Source organism: Populus euphratica, unplaced genomic scaffold (assembly GCF_000495115.2).
Source record: "Populus euphratica unplaced genomic scaffold, PopEup_1.0 scaffold27.1, whole genome shotgun sequence".
NCBI lineage: Eukaryota > Viridiplantae > Streptophyta > Magnoliopsida > Malpighiales > Salicaceae > Populus > Populus euphratica.
Genome location: NW_011499899.1, coordinates 539,615 through 560,416, shown reverse-complemented (window position 1 = coordinate 560,416; position 20,802 = coordinate 539,615). Strand labels below are relative to the sequence as shown.

Genomic DNA, 20,802 nt, shown 5'->3' with positions numbered 1-20,802 from the left:
TGATTGAAATCCCAGTGCTGTCAATTCCTAAGCAATTGCGATTTTCAACTTTTTATTCCAGATACACAATACACAGATAGATTTTGTTGAGGCCTTGAGCTCCTCCATGTCCCTAATTTATGACCTCCTCCTCTTAATTAGAGCTTTAACCCAGCATTTCTCTATTACAAGTTTCAAATATTAACCCTTTGGTTTATTGCCTTAGAGATGATTTTTTTTTTTTTCCTTACTAAAGGGTACCATTGTTTTTTTTTTTAAACTTCACCCTTAAACAATCCAATTTTCTATTTTTTTATTTAATTTTATTTTTAATTTCATCCTTCAATATTGAATTATTTTAAAAATTATGCTTTGTAATTTTTTTTATTGGGTTATATATCGATCACATGGATTTAGTTTTCCCCTCAATTTCAAACTTCAATATTAGATTTATTGAAAGTGAGGTTTTGTATTTTTTTTTCTTATTTTCTATTAATTTATCCCGATCTCATGGCTCAAGTCATAGATTTAACATATTAATTCAGGTTGATTTGAATTATTTTTTATCTAGTTTTTGCGATTGATTTTTATTTTATTTTATTTTATCATTCAACATTAGAATGGTAAAAAATTAAGTTTCGTAATTTTTTTAAATTTTTTTTAGGTTATTCCAATCTCATGATTTGGATTACGGATTTAACAGGTTGAGTCGACTTGACTCTATTTATTTCTTTGGGTCTTTTTTAATTGGGATTCATATTTTCTAAATTTTTTATGAGATTATCCTGATTTTATAACTTGAATCGTAATTTAGCAGTTGACTTTATTAATTTTCTTGGGTCCTTTTTCAATTGAAATTTTTTTTATTTCACTATCTAACAATTTTTTTTTTAATTTTATTATTCAATATTATGTTATTTGGAAACTTAGCTTCATACTTATTATTTTTAATTTTTTTATGTGGAGTTTTCTTGGTCTCATTGATTTAGTATTTTTTTTATTTCAATATTCAATATTAGATTTGTTAGGAATGAAATTTTATAATTTTTTATAAAGTTATCTCAATTTCATGACCTACGTCGCATGTTGACTTAATTATTTTTTTAATTAATTTTTTTTTCAGCTTCATCCTTTAATATTAAGTTAGTTAAAAATTAAGTTTTATAAAAAAAAATTTCTCAATTTTCTATCTTTTGGGTTATTCTAATTTCATGAATCAAGTTGTATGTTAGGTGGGTTAATCTAGGTTGATTCAGATAATTTTTTTAATTTAATATTTTTTATTTTATACTTCAATATTAAGTTAATTATAAATTGATATTCATTTATTGTGATATAATTTTTATAAGGTTATCATGATTTTATGATTTAGGTTGTAGATTTAACAAGTTCATTCAGGTCAATCTAATATGTCGTTGTCTTAATATTTAGAAGAAGAAAAAATAATTTAATATGTTGCATATTAATATTTAAAAAAAATATCATCTAATTTGCATCATATTTTAAGTTTATGATTAATTTTTTATTAAAAAACATGTTAATAATGTTTAAATATTTTTCTATATTAAAAATATTGATCCAACATAAAGGGTATCATTACAAGAAACGGTTTTATATGAAACATCTAGTAGATATGTTTATAGAATAAATTTACAAGTACAAATCTAAGAAGAAAATTATATGAGCCTAACATCTTACTAACTAAAAAAGAAGACTATTTTTAATCCATTGCATTATGCTAAAATTTTATGAGTCCATTCTACAAGCACAATTATATAAAGGGTTAGCTCGCACTATAATTAACTAGATATGTGGTTTTCATGTCCAAATTAAATATGGAGGTTTTTGTTTCACAATTTTTCTGATTTTCCTTAGTAATTTCATATTAGATTCTAATTACATTTGAGATAATTGTTAATTTGGGTTTTATATTAGTTTGGTTAGTTTATCTTACTATTTAAAAATAGTTTTTTTTAAATTGTAATTCAATTATTGAAATCTAAGATTTATTAAATCCGATGCACAATTCTTGTTTCTGAAAGTACGATGGATTATGTTTGTAAAATCTCAATAAATAGTTAGGATTTTTAATCATAAGTGGATTTCAATCCATAAATTGGATCCAGTTTGAAGTTGGATTTGTATGTGGTTGCTCTTCTACATATACATCAAGAAGAATATTCACCTCCCTGCACTACCGATTTGACTCACAGCAACTCAACCCTATCACCATTGCTGTTGATCTACCATCAGAAGGAAAATCAATACAAGTCATGGTGAAGGGATATAAAGAATTTAAGATAAGTTGAAAATTATACCCCCCCAAAGTATATATCTAACGTGATTATTAAGCTGACAAGGAATATAATCACATTAATCAACTACAGTTTGTAGATTATCCTAGCAAACTGAACGCTACTTCGAGGAGAGTCTTTCATCCCACATAGAAGGCTTAATTAGCACTCTTTTCCTATACTTTTTCAAGAACAAGTTACGAATTTGAGGAAATGATCAGCAATTTGCATGGCCAATTTCATTATCAGATGAAGGATTCTGTTATACTATATATCGCAACAGTGTTTGAACGAGCCACAGAGAGGGCATATATTTTCTCTTCTCTTGCATGTAATATATATGGATCGGCATAATACTCATACGTAACCCCACTTGAGAAAACACAGAGGGCATTAATTAGATCAGAATCATTTCTTTCTTCTGGTTAATTATGTCATAAACTGAATTATTGATTAGCAAGTAATCTCTGTAACCTTAATCAGTACTCATTCTCGAAGGTTTGGTTATGTTCCCTTGATATATAGGGGCCAAGCTGTAAAGTTTGACTACTCGTCTCCTTCGAAATACTGAATAACTAGTCCGTACCGCAGGTCAAATCATTTTTAAAGATATTATGTTGTCAAAATTTTGATGCATAAAAAACATTTAAAATACTAAAATATTAACATATTAGAATGGCATTGTTTATTTTTTTAAAAAAAATATTTAAATAATAATAGATTGGTTTAACTGGAATCAATTATCATTAACTTACGAAACCCATAATTGAAAGCATAGGAATATAATAACTTTATGGAATTTATACCGGAACAAATTAGGTCAAGTATAACAAATCAAATATTAAAAATTAAAAACAAAAACTACTAAAATCTAGAAATGATTGGTACCATACCGCAGGGTGTCAAAATTTCAACCATATTTATAAAAAGAGTTAAGGTAATGTAAGTGTTTATAGAAAAAGTAAAAAACATATTAGACATGAGTTATTGAATCATCTTCTAATCAAGAAATATGTCCAAAAAAACCTTAATTTAATAATAAAAAAACCAAGAAAACCCCAACAAATCTTAAGCATGGATTAATCCGTCAAATCTAAAGCTGGAGAAATCTTAGAAACTTTAATTTAATAATATGAAAAATCAAGCAAAACCTAAATGAGTTTAAATTTATAATGTGTGAAATTATATCTCAGGTTCAAAAGAAGCCTATTTTTGATAATCGTGTTGCCCTTACAGGTAGCTACTGCCAAGAGAACTCAAAAGATACCCTAGAAGGCTATTTTTGATAATCGTAGACAATTGCAAGTGCCGCTTTCATGCCGCAAGGCGAAACAGGCGACCAATCACTTTTTTTTTTTTAATTTTTTATATTATTAAAATATTAATTTGCCTCTAATACCACAAGAAAATTTAAAACAAAAAAACCAAGAGGAAAGTACTAATAAGCCTATGAAGAGAAGGTTATAATTTTTCAAAATATAGGGGATATATAGTTATTATAGTATGCTTAAAAAATTGAAAATTCCGATAAGCCCCTAGATTCAACTTGACAAACCTTTTGAATTTAAAGGCATTTAAGTAATTTCAATAAGGGACCCATAAAAAGACCTAATTATCCCTTATAAAAAGTATTGTATTTTTGGGTTAGAAGGGTAAACTTGTCCATTACCCCCTCTTCCAACGAATAATGATGTCTCTCTTGTGCCGCATAAGCTTCACCCTCGTAGCTTAGTTCTGCTAATTTTATCACCAGATTTTAACTTTACCAGTTGCCTCTCTGGTATAAAATTTGATAGAACATGCATTTAGCACAACTCATTTTCATGCAGATGCGGACGCGTGCACTATGCTTTTTGGCGGAAAGCAGATTCTACAAAGCAGACAGCTCTTTCCAGAAACAATACACCAGCTAGCTTCCATTCCATTGAAAAATCAACTCTCAGCTATACGTATATGTTGCCTTACTAGCCATGGACTTGCTTCAATAATTGTGTGCCATGAAGAACTGATATCATGCATACATAATTCAGAGATCCCATGTTAGTTATACATGGCATGCATACCTAGGACAATGAAGGGCTTCCTTTAGAAAGATCACTCTTCCCAGACCATCCATTTCATGTTAGCATTCCTAGTAGAGTTCCCATGATAAGTACTAGACGCCCTCTCTCTCCCCTCTCCTTTACTTCCATCATGATCAGTCGTCGCGGAGGTGTCAATATCATGCATTTATGCATATATTCTCAGCCATTTTCATCTGTGGGCTGTGCCCAAGTTGTTGGCATGATATACACTAGCTAGGATCAGTATACTCTAGGCTTTTGTGGTCCAGCTGCTTATCTCTGATCTTCAGATCCGCCTCTACGTCCATTCCTTTCTATTTGAAAAAGGGTGTGCACAAATCCAACGTTTCAATTGCATATCGTGTTGCCCTACTAGGCAAGAATATCCATGGAGAAAAAAATGGCAGCCACAGTGGTTATCTACCTAGCTAGCTAGACATGTTTGATATCTAAAATTCTATAACACAATATAATGGTTTCCGTCTAACCTTTTTCTTTTTCTCTTTTTTCAATTGTCGCAATTAGGTCCAGCATTGCCTTGGTCCTTTGAGATTGAAAAAGGTGGCGTTGTTGCTGTATAGAAAGAAAGAGCAGTGGATCGTTCACATATTGTGGAGGCGACCATGGATGGTGAAAGCTTCAACATAAAGAGTGAGGGTGTCTTTGGTACATGGTCCATATGTTTTTGTAAAAGTATATTAGGATTGAGAAATTGAGGCGAGTTTGGATTGACAAATACGAAGTTTATTTACTCAGCACAGAAGCATGTAAAAATAGTTCAAAAACATCTCTGTATTTTTTGGTGATTTTCTCTCACTTCTTAATTAGAAAACTAAAAATAATTAAAATAGAATTTTGGATTAAAAAATAAATTTTAAAAACTAAATAGACTAAAAAGAATGAAAAGGAAAGTGGTGGATCAAAGAGAACTTTTTTGTAAAAAGTTGTCATTGGCCGCTTGGTTTCTCTGTTTTTTTATATTTTAGTCCTTCAATCTTATAGATTATACTTTTAATTGCAAATTATAAGAAATTGATCATTAATTTAGCTATATTAAGATGCAATCAAGCGGGAAAAAATATAAAGAAAAAAATAAAAATAAAAAGTGAATCTGTCAATGTCTATATTGTAATTGTAAAAAACAAAAAGCATGTTTTTTTAGTTTTGTGTATAAATTTTCTGTAATAAAAATTATTTTAGCACCTATTGTTTTTCTTCTTCTAAAAACACTTATAGTTGATTAATAGTAACCATTGTGGGTTATTCCCTAAAATAACATATTTTTCTTTCTAAAATGAAAATAAAAAATAAAATAAAAATTGGTGATGTGGAGAAAAAAGGTAGAGGAAGATTTAAAAAATATATAAAAATCAATCTGTAATTTTGAAGGAATTTTGAAACCCAATTGTACCCTATTATACCGAAAGACTGAAGAAATAGTGCAAATTCAAGGTTAAATTAATTGATTATTGAAAGAATCTGTATAAAAATTAAGTTCAAATATATAATTAAATTTGTAATGGGTCAATTTGATTTAATAATGGGTCAAATTGGAGATTTAATTATGTTTAGGAATTAGTTTGGGTCCAATTAAAGGATTTAATTAGGTGCAAAGACATAATTATATTTTAAATGAGTCAAAGTAATTTTATTAAGGGCTTAATTGGTGAAAATTTAAGTTTGAAAACCCAATTTAGGCTTAATTGAGAAAATTAAAGTTTTAGGACATCATATTTAATTTTTACCAAGTTAATTAATTAAAATTATGGGCAAATTTGCAAGAAAATTAAAGTTTTGTGATCAATTAGGGGGGTAGATTGAAAATTTTCAAAGTTAAGGACCAATCTTAAAAGGGACTGAATTTAAGGGCTTAATTAATTGGAACCGGGGGTGAAATTGAAATTTTAATGGTTAATTAAAAGCGAAATTGAAAAAATCTGAGACTAGGAACCAAAATGAAAAAGGCATCAAAATTCAGGGTTAAAATTGAAGTTTTCTTAGGACTAAATGACATTAAATCAACAATTTAAAGTTAATTATGGGTGTAATTAAAATAAATTAAAAGTTGAAGGATTAAATTGAATTTTTACCTAAAATCCCTAATTCAAGACAAAACAACACCATTTTGAATATAAAAAAAAAAAGAACCAAATGATGTATTATTTGATATTGTTTATTGTTTTTTTTAGTTTTCATTCAAAAAACTAATTAGATGATTAGTTTTTAGATAATAACTGAGAGATACTAAACAAATTTCTTCACATAAAAAACACACAGAAAACACATATCTCTTTTCTACTAATAAAAATATATCCTTTATTTTCTTGATTTTTATATTTATCAATTGAGCATCCAAAACTCAAATAATAATTAACTTTAGTATCAAAGTGTCTTGTATTTCATTTTACAGATACAACTTTAGATTAAAACCTCATTACCTAAAAAAGGTCTATTCTTGTAAAGTTTTTAAATGAATTCATTAGTTTCATTTTATTATTATTCATAGTTATTTGTTTATTATATTTACTAGCACTTCAATTTCACACAAACACACTCCTTGATTTTCCCTTTCACGGTTCTTTATCACTTTATCTTTTTATTAATAACTCAATTGTGCATGATTCACCTTTTATACTTATTGATGTCTTGAGACAACTTTTCTTCCCCTATTTTCTTCCTTCACGAACCCTTAAAATCATATGTATTTTAGTTGTTGTTCCTATATTATTATGCGACTAACATTGGAACACGAGGAACTAACTAGTTATTGTTTAAATTAAGTAACAATAAGTAAAAACCTCGCAACAAATAATTAATAAATAATATAATATAATAACTTTTACACTTTAAATAACTTTTTGATAATACAATTGCAAAGTAATATTCTTAATTTTCTAATAAAATCAATTTAATTATCTATTAGTTTTGTACCTTTTTCTTAAATAACAAAAAAAAAAATACACATTCAATGCATGTACCAAAATTACTCGTGGTTATTTAAATATAAAGAAGATGTGGAAAGGGAAAAGGAATTTTGAAATTAAAAATAAAAAAACTTAAACCTGCTTATTTTTTTACTGTAGAGCAAGATTCAATGTCCTATAATTACTGCTAAAATCGGTTTTTTTATATTTTTATTGTATAGTAGAATTACTAATGTAACTTTTAAAATAAACAATAATAACTTGGGGGAATTGGTGTTTTTGGTTATTTATTTTTTTGGAAATGTATAATTACTTACCTATCTTTAAACAATATATAATCAAAAGCCAATTTAAAATGATAAAAACACTCCTAGACCCAAGTTGAAGAAAAAAAATTACAAAGATAGGCCAGTAATTATATATTTTTAAATAAATAAATAAATATATATATATATATATAAAAAAAAGCAAGTTGCTGGTACATTCGTTCAAGTGAGAAGAGCTTATATTATTCGGGTAATGCATTTGGGTTATTCCAATAATTAAACATTATTTTTCGCAACGGTGTATAGAGTGGTGTATTAAGATTTTTATAATGGTTGTGCGTGTGGCGGTGACAAATGAATTATTTGGCTCAAATAGACTCTTTTTTTTTTTTCTCCTTTTGTTTCTCTCTTTTTCATTTTTTTGGAAAAGTACGGCAAAGTATAAAGATTTCATTTTATTTGTTTTATGTAGATAAATTGATTTTTATTCTTTTGATTTCTATATATTTTGTTTTTTAATTTTTTATAGGTTAGTTGTTTTTTTTTTTTTTAATTTCATCCTTTTATCATTTGACTTCATTTCGTTTTTATTTCAAATTTAGTTCTTATTTTTTTTATTTTTATTTAGTTACTTTTTAAAAAAAAAATTATAGGTTATTTTTTTTAATTTCACCCCTCATCATTTGATTTGATTTAATTTTTATTTTAAATTTAATTTTTATTTTGATTGTTATTTATTTTATGTTAATTATTTTCCTAACTAAATTTTTATTTTCAATTTCATTCCTTAACATTAAGAATTGTAATTTAATATGAACCTAATGAATACCATCCTACCCTGAATAGGTTGACATTTTTTTAATGGTTATCTTACCCAATAAGTAATGAATGTGATATAAATATTATTAAAATATATTCAAAATCTGCTTGAACTAAACTTGAAATGTATATTTATATTATATAAATATATTTATAGAAAATTTAGATTTTTTTTAATGCAATGTGAGATATATATGATCTTTTAATTTTATAGATTAATAATTTGATACACACACTTCAAATTTATATTTTAGTTCATTTATTTTTTTATCTAATAATAAATAATAGTCAAATACCATAAGGATAAATAATTTCATCTCTCAACATTATAGATAACAATTTAATTTGAACCTGATGAATACTGATCCGATTTGAACATATCAGTTTTTTTATGATTATTTTATCTAATGAGTAATAAATAGGGTATGAATATTATCACAACCGACCCAAAACTTGGCCTAACTTATCATGAAATGTATATTTTTATTATATAGATATATTTGTTGAATGTTTATATTTTTTAATGCAATATGATAAAGTGTGTAATATTTAAATTTTTTAATTTAATTCACACATGCACACTTCAAATATACATATTAATTATTTTTTATTAAATAATAAATAATAATAAGGTTATTGATACTCATATAAATACCCAAAACCTAATGGATAATTTATAAATATCTAAATTTCTTACCAAATGGATAATGAATAAGATATGAATATCAAGAAATCTAGTATATGAGCATTCATTGTCATCCCTATTCAACATTTGATTTCAATTTATTTGTATGTAAAAGTTTATTTGTTTTTTAATTACTCTTTGTTTTATTTTAGTTCCTTTTTTATTATTAATTTTTTTTAAATTTCATCTCTTAATGTTTTGTGATTAAGAATTTACTTTATTATTTTTTAGAGTTTGCTTTCAATGAGGTTATTCTGAATTCATAAATAGGGTTATGAATTTCAAATATTAACACGGATTGACCTTGATTTTTTTTTAGGTTTTTTATTGAATTTTTTTTTGAATCTCATCTTTCAGTGTTTAATTTATTATGAATTAGTCTTTGTATTGTTTTTATTTTTCTTTTTAAGGGGTTATTCCAATATAATGTTCATGGTCACAAAGCTAATAAATTAACTCAATTTGACTATATTTTTTTTTTAATTTTGATATTTCATATTAGATTGTTTAATAATTAAACTTTTAATTTATTTTTAATAAAGTTATTTTTACTACAAGGTTATAAATTTTGCATGATAACTTGATGGATTCATATTAAGTTTTTTTACTTCTTTTTTTCTTACTATTTTTGCTTCTTCTTCTTCTTTTTATATATATTATCATAATTATATAATTATATAGGTTTATTAAATTCAGTCATGTTGATGACCTGATTCTCAATTTTTTTTTTTTTGCTTAATTATAAATATTTGTGTTGCCTTAACTTCACTTTTACTGTATATAACAAAAAGGGTCTCACAATCCACTCATCTAGTAAATCTCTAAACGATCCAACAATTCTTAATTGTATCCAAGATCTCTAAAGTATAATTATGTTTCTCAATCAAGTACTTTACACAATAAAACAACATCATTTTGAAGAAAGACTGAAATTGTGATACTTTAAACAAAAACATGAAAGGATAAATTTGACAAAACCAATATATTTGAGATGAAATTGAGAATTAGATAATTTATTAGTGATAAAAATGAGGTTTAATGGATCTGTCGAGAGCTATACAGGACAAGGAAAAGAAGATTCAAAACCTGAGTTACAGCAAAATATATAAACAGCGCATAAACTATATATGCATTACCAAAATTATGAAAGTTAACATCCTTTTATTATTATTCTCTCTTTTAATTACCAATTTCTCTCTGATTTCTTCAACCAAATCATCTTTCATTTCCCTCCTTGGAGTTGCCCCTCAAGGTACCTATGCTTGTACCTCTTCTTTTCGTTTATAAAATTGCGTTTTCTTTAATTTGTTTTGGTTTTTGAGTTCATGAAATGGTGGTGTAATTTGGACCCAGATGAGAATTACTACAAAACAGAGACTATAAAGTGTAGGAATGGATCCAACAAGTTCACTAGAGCTCAACTTAATGATGATTTCTGTGATTGTCCTGATGGGACTGACGAGCCAGGTATATTCTCTCCTTTCTCTTTATTGTTTTAGTTTTAGTTTTAGTTTTTGTTTGATTGTTTTTTGAAATGGGTTTATTATTGGGATTTTTTATTTATTTTGAGTAATGTGACACTAAAGATGGGTTTGGTGCATAATTGCAGAAACTAGTTGGAATGTTCTTGAGTCTTACATGTATACACTTGCATTCAGTTGTTTTTTTTTTTTTTGTAATTGAAATGATTGGTATTGTGTTTATGATGGTAATGTGATACTGGAAATGGGCTTGCTTTATAATTATAGAAAGTTCTTAAATTTAAGGTAGATACTTGAATTTGGGGTATTATTTATTTTTTTTCAGTTTGCAAAATGATGGGTTATTGTTTACTTAAGGCTCTCTCTGGTGACTGCAAAATTTTGTAGAATTCATTACCATATAGCTTTTGTAACGGTAATGGTTTTGTTTGTTTCTTATATTTTTGAAATATTTTATGGTATGCAAATTGTATGTGATATCTTTTGTAGGAATTATATTTCCTAGCCGAAAATTGTTTTTCAATTGCTGTGTTGGTTGCAGGAACATCGGCATGCCCACATGGAAAGTTCTACTGTATGAATGTGGGACACCTTCCTGTTTCATTACATTCTTCAAAAGTGAATGATGGAATCTGCGGTAAGATGGATTATGGATTTGTGAGTTTTTTTTCTTTTTTTAATTTTTTCCAGTTTTTAAGCACATATAGTTATGCTGTTTAAGTTAAAGCTATCAAGTCTCATGCAAGCTCGTCTGTGTACTTATATTTCATGTAAAGACTTGGATGCTCCAGGAGTGTCCTTCCGTAAAGACAAAAGAACATGTGAGACTGACTGATTTGGTATAAGTTGAATAGCAAGAAAACGTGTCTACTGGCTTGAGATAATGAATAAAATATTGATTGAATAGGACTTAATGGTGAATACTTAAAAGATCTTAGACAGGACCAACAGATGAAGATGGATTTGTACAGCCTATGCTAGTTGGAATTCTTCAGTGGAAGCCTTAGATGGCATGTTGCTTTCTCGCTGTTTGATGACTGGCATCTAACTTTAGAAACGTGTTCATGCCACTTGATTACAAAAATCTCTTTGTAATATTCAGCATCTGTAATTATTAATAAACCATGTTGATAATCTCTTTTTTTCTGGTGAGAAATTGATTCCTTTATAAATTCTGCCACTTCTCCACCCCCCTCTGGGCTTGAAAACATGGTCTGATTGTCAACCAGGGTCTGAGAATTTCTCAACATACCAGAAGCTCATGCCTCCCTTTTCTTTCCTGTTTTCGCGTCTTCATTAACACTACCATTTTTTTATTAATAAACCAGTAAAATTGTTTTGTCTGTTTTTTATGACGGTTTTTTTTTTCTTAATGTTTGCATGTTTAAAGGTCATTTTTTAGTTAATTCATTGACCGGGAAGTGTCCTTGTGGTGTACTGCTTCAAGGGCTTTTAGTGGTCTTTCCCATGCTCATATTCAGGAAAGATTAGAATGCACTTTAGTTTGTTTTTCCTTCTTCTGTGTTAATTTGGAGGATGCTTACCATCAACAGTACTTTTGAAAATTTAGTTCAGTTTAAGAATCTTTATATCCCTTTCTTTGTAGATTGACTTTCAGAATTCTCTAGGTGTTTGTGTACACTGAATATAAACCTTTTAATTGTTGAAATTTCTTTTATTGACCATTCTGTATTATAAAATAAAATGAGCAGATTGCTGTGATGGAAGTGATGAGTATGATGGTGAAGTGAAGTGTCCAAATACATGCTGGGAGGCTGGCAAAGTGACCAGAGACAAGCTAAAGAAAAAAATTGACATTTATAAAGAAGGTGTCACCATAAGGAAAAAGGAAGTTGAGCAAGCAAAACAAGCAATAGCGAAAGATAAAGAAGAACTGTCAAAACTGAAAAACAATGAAAAGAGTCTTAAAGGGCTTGTTAAAAATCTTAAAGGTAATTCATCATTTTCTAGTAAGGTTAATTTCTCTTCAATTTCAACATTTCGTTTAACATACTGTCACTGTTAACTGTCAAGTTCTCCTCCCTTCCCTTACTCTTTGATTTTCCAGCTTTAATTCCACTACTAATGGCCATATGGAATTTATAATCAGATTCGGTGAACACATAGATGCGCATATGCCAAGCAAAATGAAAAGGCTACACATATACATCTATATGTATTGTGTAGTTATGCATGCCTGCTTGATATTTGCTCTAATTTACACTGAGCTTGCAGAAAAAAAGAATACATGCTGAAGGTTGAACTGCATAGTCTCAATAAGAATTCATAGAGCAACCTTAAATGAACCAGTTCTTTAAACAAAGCAAGTCCCTTGTTAGATATCTATAATTCAATAATCTTGCAGTATTTTGATTGAAACACTCCACTCTGACTTGTTTAAGACTCTGCTTCTGCTCTGTTAAAGAATTGAGAAATTCTGTTTCTTCTTGCTATCTTTTTGATGCTTAAATTTATAAATTTGTTTAAATATAGCAGTTGTGTGACCTTTCAGCCAAGTAACTGATTATTCACGTCTACCTTCCATCATTTATTTGAGCTGTTATATAGCACGTAAGGAGCAGATTGAGAAGGCGGAGGAAAAAGAATGCCTGGTGAAAGAAAAGGAAGAGATGATGAAAATGGCTGCTGAGGATAAATCTGATGATGAGCATAAAGAAAGCTCTAGCTCTACAACTTTAGATAGTGAGAACAATGGGCTGTCCGATGAACCTTCAGTAGATCAGGTTAGTGAGTGTGGAGGTCTGCCTTTTAATATCTCTCACTCTCTCTCTCTCTCTCTCTCTCCCTCCCTCCCTCCCTCCCTCTGTGTGTGTGTGTGTGTCATTAGATCAGTATCGAGCGTGGCGGTCTGCCTTTTAATCTCTCTCTCTCTCTCTGTGGTGTGTGTGTTGCTGTGCTTAACCGCAAATGAGCTCAGCCATGCTGTACTCGCTCATGGTATTCAAGGGCTTGAATTTGTGTGCAGACAGAAAATTTATATACAAGATCAAGCAGTGAAATATTATTGAGGCTTGAGCTCTGCTTGGGCATATGAATAAATGAAAAGCCTAAGCCGAGTTCGGCTCAAAGATAATTTAAGCTGTCAAGCCAAGCTGCTTGTATCACTTTTGACTGTTAGAGAAAAGAAAATTGACAATTGTACACTTAAGTATTAAATGATCAATGTACATTAGCAATAAATTGTATTTATGTCAGTCACATTGAGCTCAATAGTAGATAGCGATGTATACAACTCTTGTGACTGCCAAGAGCACCCTTGTACATTAGCAATTTGATACTGATGATGGTGAACTTCAAGATTGCTAAAGAAATTACTTGGACAATTTGTTGTTTCCTATTGAACTGCTGTATCCTTAACCTGTCTCTCATGAAGTTTGTTTCTTTATATGTGATACACTTTTGCAAGAATCAACATCAAATTGAGCAGTGGAGGGAACAATAGAGAAGCAAGTTGATTACTTATTCAGGATGTCCTTTACTTGGGACTGCGTTGAGTTGATTTTTCCTTTATAGTTTCATATAGTTGTAATAACAACAAAGTAAAATTTTATTTAATAGCATTGAAAAAATTGGAAGTTCTCCATTTAAATTAGTATTTCTGTATTTATATTGTTGAGTTTCACCATGAACCTGAATAGTATTCGTTGCTCTCAGCAACAGAAAGATGAATATGAAAATACTGAGGGATTGCCAACTGATGGATCTGAAAGCACAGAGGGGTTGTTAAGAGAAGAGCTGGGTCATCTTGTTGCTTCGCGTTCGACAGGAGAAAAAACTGAACACCAAGTTGAGGAAGTTAGTCCTAATAAAGATAACCATGGAGGCAACAATGAGATTCCAGAGGGCACTGATGACAAGGACCATGACAATAGTGATGGTAAGGGAATCATCTGTAGGAAATGATCTTATTAACTCCGGTGCCACATATGTGTTTGGCACAAGTGCAAAAAGATTTTATCAGATTAGCAATTGTCTTTTGAAGCAGTTTTTCTTCTCTCTGCTAAATTTTTTTCTCTCTTTCTTTTTTTTTTTTTCATACTGTAAGTTCTCATAGTTACAGTCTTTTTCTAATGTCTTTAGGAGTAACTATTTTGAATGACCCATCTTGGTTGGAAAAGATACAGGATGCTGCTCAAAACCTGTTTCAGGCGATTAATTTGATTCCTGCTCCACTAGACAAACTAGGTAAGTGTTGGTTTCCATATGGCATACCTTTTAAGTTATTAATAAATGCATGAGTGTGTGTATGTGTGTGTGTGTCTTGCTTAATAGATGCAAATCGTGTCCGGAAGGATTATGAGGACTCCACTACAAGGTTGTCTGATATACAGGAAAGAATAGCAAGTTTGACAGAGAAGTTAAAACACGACTTTGGTGAGTCAGTATATCAATGAATTTGTATTTAACAGCTAAAGGATACTTTTACCAGCGTATGGTTGATAATTTTATTCACTTCAAATCTAATTTTGAATTCTAGGTATGGAGAAGGAGTTCTATTTCTACTATGATCAATGTTTTGAAACCAAACAGGACAAGTAATATTCAAAACCCCTCTTCTCTGTGTGTTGATGGTTGCCCTGCTCTCATATCAATTCAGATGTGTGGGAATTTACCTTCGTTACTGGCTTTGCTTTTGGTGTTGGTTTCTTTCCCCTCCCAGGTACGTGTATAAAGTTTGCCCATTTAAAGATGCATCCCAGGAGGAGGGCAATCACATAACTCAACTAGGGTATGTCTTCATGCTGTTTTTATCCTTTGTCTAGTCATAGGTATACCAACAGTATTAGTTCTGTTGTTATACGTGTTTTCCACCCTCTGAGCAGTCAGTACTTAAATTTAAGCTGATGATGGCAGCTTTTTAAAAAGAGGCCATTGGGGAAGTAGGAGCTAACTTTGTGAACTGGGAACTAACTTTGTTGTCTTGCCAACGAGATCAAACCTTTGAAGAGGAAATATTAACATTAGCATTTATGTAGAGATTTTAAATTATCGATATCTCATCAGAGTCATGATTCAGCGCTTGTTTGATTAGGGACTAAGCAGTTTAGTTAAACATAATGATACGAGAGGATGGAAGGCTGCTGACTAGCAACATGTTTGACTATTTCCCATCGACCCAATCATCAACAAAGAGGGCATAAATTTATGAACAGAACTTTGATAAATTGTCAGAAGGTGAAATTACAATGCTCTTTCAATACAAGGATAACTTTATTTCAGTTGAGGAAATATGGGTCTCAGCTTTCTAATGGAGGCAAGCCTTAAAACATAGCAGTATGGCTATAACCTAATCAATTTAATAGAAGTTGAATTGTAACAATGAACAGGAGAAGGAACAAACTATTGAATTCAACTTCAAAGCAAAGTGATATACTTACTTTTCAGAATAAAGGAACAACTAGTTCCCATTGTTCTCTTTCATCATTTCCCATCACCTACATTTCACAAATCAATCCGGTCTTCATGCAAGACATTAAAATGCAGGATGTGTCTCAATATGTGATGATAGCACGATGCTGTAGAGTAAGTCAATGATCCCATAGGGTTACTATACTCGAGCAATTCTTCCTAAAACAGCTACACTGGCAGATGTGGTGGGGGAGGTCAAAAGTGTTGCATATAATTATGTTTTGGATCTAGAACTAGTTTCTGTATACACTCGTGTTAGTTGTCCTTTTTAGATTAAAAAAACGTGGTATTAGAAAGAAGGAACTGAATAATACAAAATTCAAGAACAAGACATCCCTCAAAAAGCAATAAGAAACAAAAATATAGTCCTTGTGAGATAGGGTAGTTTTCTTGGCTTCTTGTTCTTGTTAATGTCTATACGCTGGAGATTCATGTTTTCTTTTCTGTTCTCTATGCAGGCAATGGGACAAATTTAAAAATTCATATGGCTCCATGCTGTTTGCAAATGGTGATGGATGCTGGAATGGACCTGATAGAAGTTTAAAGGTATGAGAGATCTTATAATTTGTTAAAACTCTTGACTAAGGCAAATGGAGCTACATTGGATCTTAAATATGCCTAAAATACTTTTTTTTGCCAGTTTATTGATCATTTGAGCTGTCTGGATCCTTTTTGATATGCGGACCACTTTAGGACGTGTTGTGATGTGTAGAAGACATTAAATCAACATATTTTTTGTTTTTGTTTTTTTCCTGTCATAAAGTGTGTTCTATGGTTATGTCTAAACAATCAACTGGGTGACAGCGAATGACAAAATGGCTTGGTAGGCATAGATTTTTGCTAGTCTTTTGCTAACAAGCCCTTTCATTTTAACAGGTCAAGCTTAGATGTGGACTGAAAACAGAACTAACCGATGTGAAAGAACCAAGCCGCTGCGAGTATGTCTCGCTCCCTCCCTCCCTCCTCCCTCTCTTAGCTGCTTGCATGCATATATGTGAACACACATCATCACATAAAATTCAGCTGTCTTACTCTTTCTTCATCATGGCAGATATGTAGCTCTGATGTCGACCCCTATCCGTTGCCTAGAAGGAAAACTTGAGGTATATTTTATTTAATGAGCAGCCAGTTTCTCTGCTCCTATTTTTCCTTGTCTTATTGAAATGTGAAAATTGATCTGACAGGAACTTGAGCGTAAACTTGAATCGATGTACAATGAACAACTGCAAGGTGGCCATGATGAGCTGTAACCCGGGTGCATCAACTGGCAAATGCTCCATATATTTTATTTATGATGAGATGCAGTTATCTCCTCGAGTACTGGACCAAAACAATGCATCAAAGCTTCTACATGATGTTCTTTGTGCATGTCTTCTACAGGCCTTTACTAAATCTCCCAGTTTAGATTATTTTCCCCACGGCAGAGAAACTAGTTTGAGATTTTACCGTAGTTTTGGGTTGGGATCCCATTTATCAATTTCAGAACTAGATGTTCATCTTTATAGAGTAGCTTTGAATTTTCAGATGGATGTAATAAAGTTCGTCAATTTTGTTAGTGTAATATTTTTCTTCAGGCAATATAGAGAGACATTAGAAACTGGCAAGTTGTGAACTTGTAATTCTTCATCTGCACCGATCCCTTGCTAGTTGTGGTTTAAATTTATGTATTGACATGCAGGGTGCTAGCTTCAAGTGCCCCAAATAGGGGAAATGCTTTCGAACATCTTTAGCCATGCTTAATTTCCACGCATTCACAGATTGCTCTCTCTTGAATGTGCTCTCTCTTGAATGTGAAAGCATGTTTGGTGAAAAAGTAAAAAAAATTATTATAAATAAAAAAATTATTAATTTTTTTTAAAACATGATTTGTATTTCATTCTCAAACACACCTAACAGGAAGCTAGAAAGTACCCCCTCCTCCGAATCATGGAGAGCCCACTGGGGTTTTCTTGTGACTTGTGGCATTAGCTGCTCAGGGTTGAAGCCAGCAAGCTACTATACCTAGAGGAGTGTGGGTATATCATGCAAACCTCCATATAGTGGCATCCATTGAAATAGATATGGACTTCACACAAATGAGAGAGGATTAAAAAGAAGAAGAAATGGATGCGCACCACCACCATATCTTCAGGTGGAATTCTGTCTTAAATTGAGTAGTAACCTTGACAAATATTGGGCAATTTAGATATTTCTCACCCCTCGCCTGCACACTCCTGACAGCAGCAACCAACAAGCTACCATGCCTGATGCCCGCGCTTCATTACTGTTCTGGACCAACATAACCATGCAAGCGAACTCTGTCCTCAGCTCATTTGGATAGACCACTGAAATCCATGTCACTTAGACTTCCAACACTAGGGGGCCTAAGCTAATTAAAATGCTAGTCTTTAAAACTGGAAGAAGCCACTGTATTGGAACCGACTTGTCATTCTAATCTTGGCTTCATCCTTCCTATGTTTCCTATATACCCACATCCTCTTTGTAAAACAGTGTTAACCCAAATCTATATGCACCGTTAATTGGAATAGTATAACAGTGATTTTCCTCTTCACCTAAAAGAATTAACATTAGATATCAAGAGTATTAAAAAAAATTTACATGTTTGATTTGTCATTATCAAACTGAATCGGGAACAAATATATTTTTTTATTTTAATTATATGGTGAAATCATTAAAATATACTTGGAAGCAAAAAAAAATTAAAACTGATATCAAGAACATTTTTTTATTTTATAAAGATTTTATTATTATTATAATATCAACACAGGAAAAATTTGATATTTGATTAAATATAAAAAATTAAAAAACATAGTGAAATGATCAAAATATTCTTAAAAGAAAAAATAAATAAATAAATAAAGTCAATGGATTTTTTATTTTTCCACTTTGTTGTTGTTATTATCAAGTTAGTTTAGGAGCAATCTAGTATTTGATCAAATATTTATATAAAAAATAAGAGTGCATTTGACGCGCTCTATATAAGTTGATTTCTCATATCTAAAAATTCATCGTATTGTTGGAAGAATTGCTATATTTTCTTTCTAGTGAAGTGGCATGTATCTATAATAGTAGTCCAGTTTATTTCTAGTGGACATTTCTCTTTTCTTTTCTTTTCTTTTTTCTTTCTTTTTCCTTGAAATGTATTGCTTAGCTCTTTTTATTGATGATATTTCAATTTCAATCTTTATTCTTAATTTTTTTTATATAAGATTTTTTTTAATTTCATCATTCCATCTTAATTTGCTATATAATTTTTTTTAATTTGATCCTTATTTTTTTAATTTTAGGTTTTTTGTTGAATCGATTTTTCTTTTCAGTTTTACCCTTAAATTAAGAATTTATTTTTATTTTTTTGTGTCAATTTTAATCCTCATTCTTTTTCTTTTTTTATCCTTTCAAGTAACTAATAGTCTTTTTTCAAATTAATCCTTCACCTTTTAACTAGTTTGGAATTGAGTTTTGTGATTTTTTTAAATAAGGTGCTTCCAATTTAATATCTCAAGTTACAGGTTTGAAAAATTAACGCGAGTTGACATAATTTTTTTCCTTATATCCTTGTGATTTTTTATGTTTTCTTTTCTATCAAGTCTCATAATTTGGATTGCGGATTTGATGGGTTAATTTAGATTAGCTTGTATTTTATTCCTCGAGTTACAAGTTTGTAATACTAACTCAAATAAACTCAAACCAGTTCTTTTCATCTTTCTTTTTACTCAATTCTGTTCTTCCATGTTTAATGGATGGAGAATTGAGTTATATCATTTGTTTTCATTCACAAAATTATTTTTTTCATTATTTTTTTATGATCACTTGCTTGCTATCATTATCAATTTTTTCATTATCTATTCAAAATAAAAAAAATCTAATAAGGTGTATAATTAAAGTCACATATTTCTCTTCTTTTTTAAAACATGCTCGAGCTAGCTAAACATCAATTTTTAATGTAAAAAAATAAGAAAGAAAAAAGAAGTCACTAACAAAGAGGGAAATACAAATATTTTCTCAAGCGTGATTCGCAATAGCTATGACTTCTAGCATCAAAGTTGGTCTTTCTTTGTTAAAGGTAGTATTTGTTTAGGAGGTTGTATTTGTATTTTGTTTAAAATACATATATAACATGTTTAGTAATGAAAAAAAAAAACAGTTCACTATTCATGGATCCCAGAGTAATTTGTGTTTCTAATTCATATGGAAAGAAAGCATATCTTTGTTGCTTCTTATATGAATGATGTTCATTGAACAATGGAGTATGCCTTTACTGTTCTTCTGGTCGGACTAAGTCTGATCTAAAGCTAAAAATGCATTAAACTAGGTCCAATCCAGTAAAATAAAAAATAATTTTTTTTTATTTTTTAATTGTGTTTTATTCAAAAAACTAGTGTTTAACATTTTTTCAATGACACTATATAAATTAGACAGAGATCGCTTGATAACGTAGTACTTGCAGAATTTGATCGCAATCCTAATTTTGTTCCTAATTATATTTTACTTGATGTTGTTGTGTGATTAAAAAACTAAAAAAACTGTAGTCTTTGTCAAATGTATTTTATAAGTGATGGAATTGTAGATAGTTTAATGGAACAATAAAAAATATTTTATATAAAGTATTATTTATTTCATAATATAATACCAATAGTTAAATCTACAATATTTAAATTAAAATCAGCAATATTGATATATATATTTTTTAAATTATTTTATAACCTCAATTTCAAAAGCATTTTTAACCAAATACATTAAATTACTTTTTATTCAACCTTAATTTTAATTATAGTTTTAACCAAATATATATAAATATAAAATTAATTTTAATAAAAAATAATTTTATAAAATAATTTTTTTAAATTATAATGATAAAAGT

At 29.7% G+C, this 20,802-nt stretch overlaps 1 protein-coding gene across 3 annotated transcripts; it reads left to right on the top strand.

Annotated features, from left to right (window-relative positions):
- Positions 1-4,694: 4,694 nt before the first annotated feature.
- Positions 4,695-17,600, top strand: LOC105132499 (glucosidase 2 subunit beta-like). 3 transcript variants are annotated; one of them, XM_011036043.1, is made up of 14 exons: positions 4,695-4,987; positions 10,384-10,497; positions 11,053-11,148; positions 12,224-12,463; positions 13,080-13,255; positions 14,187-14,409; positions 14,613-14,717; positions 14,805-14,906; positions 15,010-15,067; positions 15,193-15,261; positions 16,400-16,487; positions 16,818-16,879; positions 16,993-17,044; positions 17,126-17,600. In XM_011036043.1, the coding sequence occupies exons 1-14, from the start codon at positions 4,960-4,962 to the stop codon at positions 17,189-17,191; spliced, it is 1,479 nt and encodes a 492-aa protein (XP_011034345.1). In that variant the 5' UTR covers positions 4,695-4,959; the 3' UTR covers positions 17,192-17,600. The 3 variants fall into 3 exon arrangements, with proteins under 3 accessions (XP_011034345.1, XP_011034344.1, XP_011034343.1); XM_011036042.1 differs by lacking the exon at positions 4,695-4,987 and adding an exon at positions 9,951-10,282 and having other exon boundaries at positions 14,193-14,409; XM_011036041.1 differs by lacking the exon at positions 4,695-4,987 and adding an exon at positions 9,953-10,282.
- Positions 17,601-20,802: the final 3,202 nt, after the last annotated feature.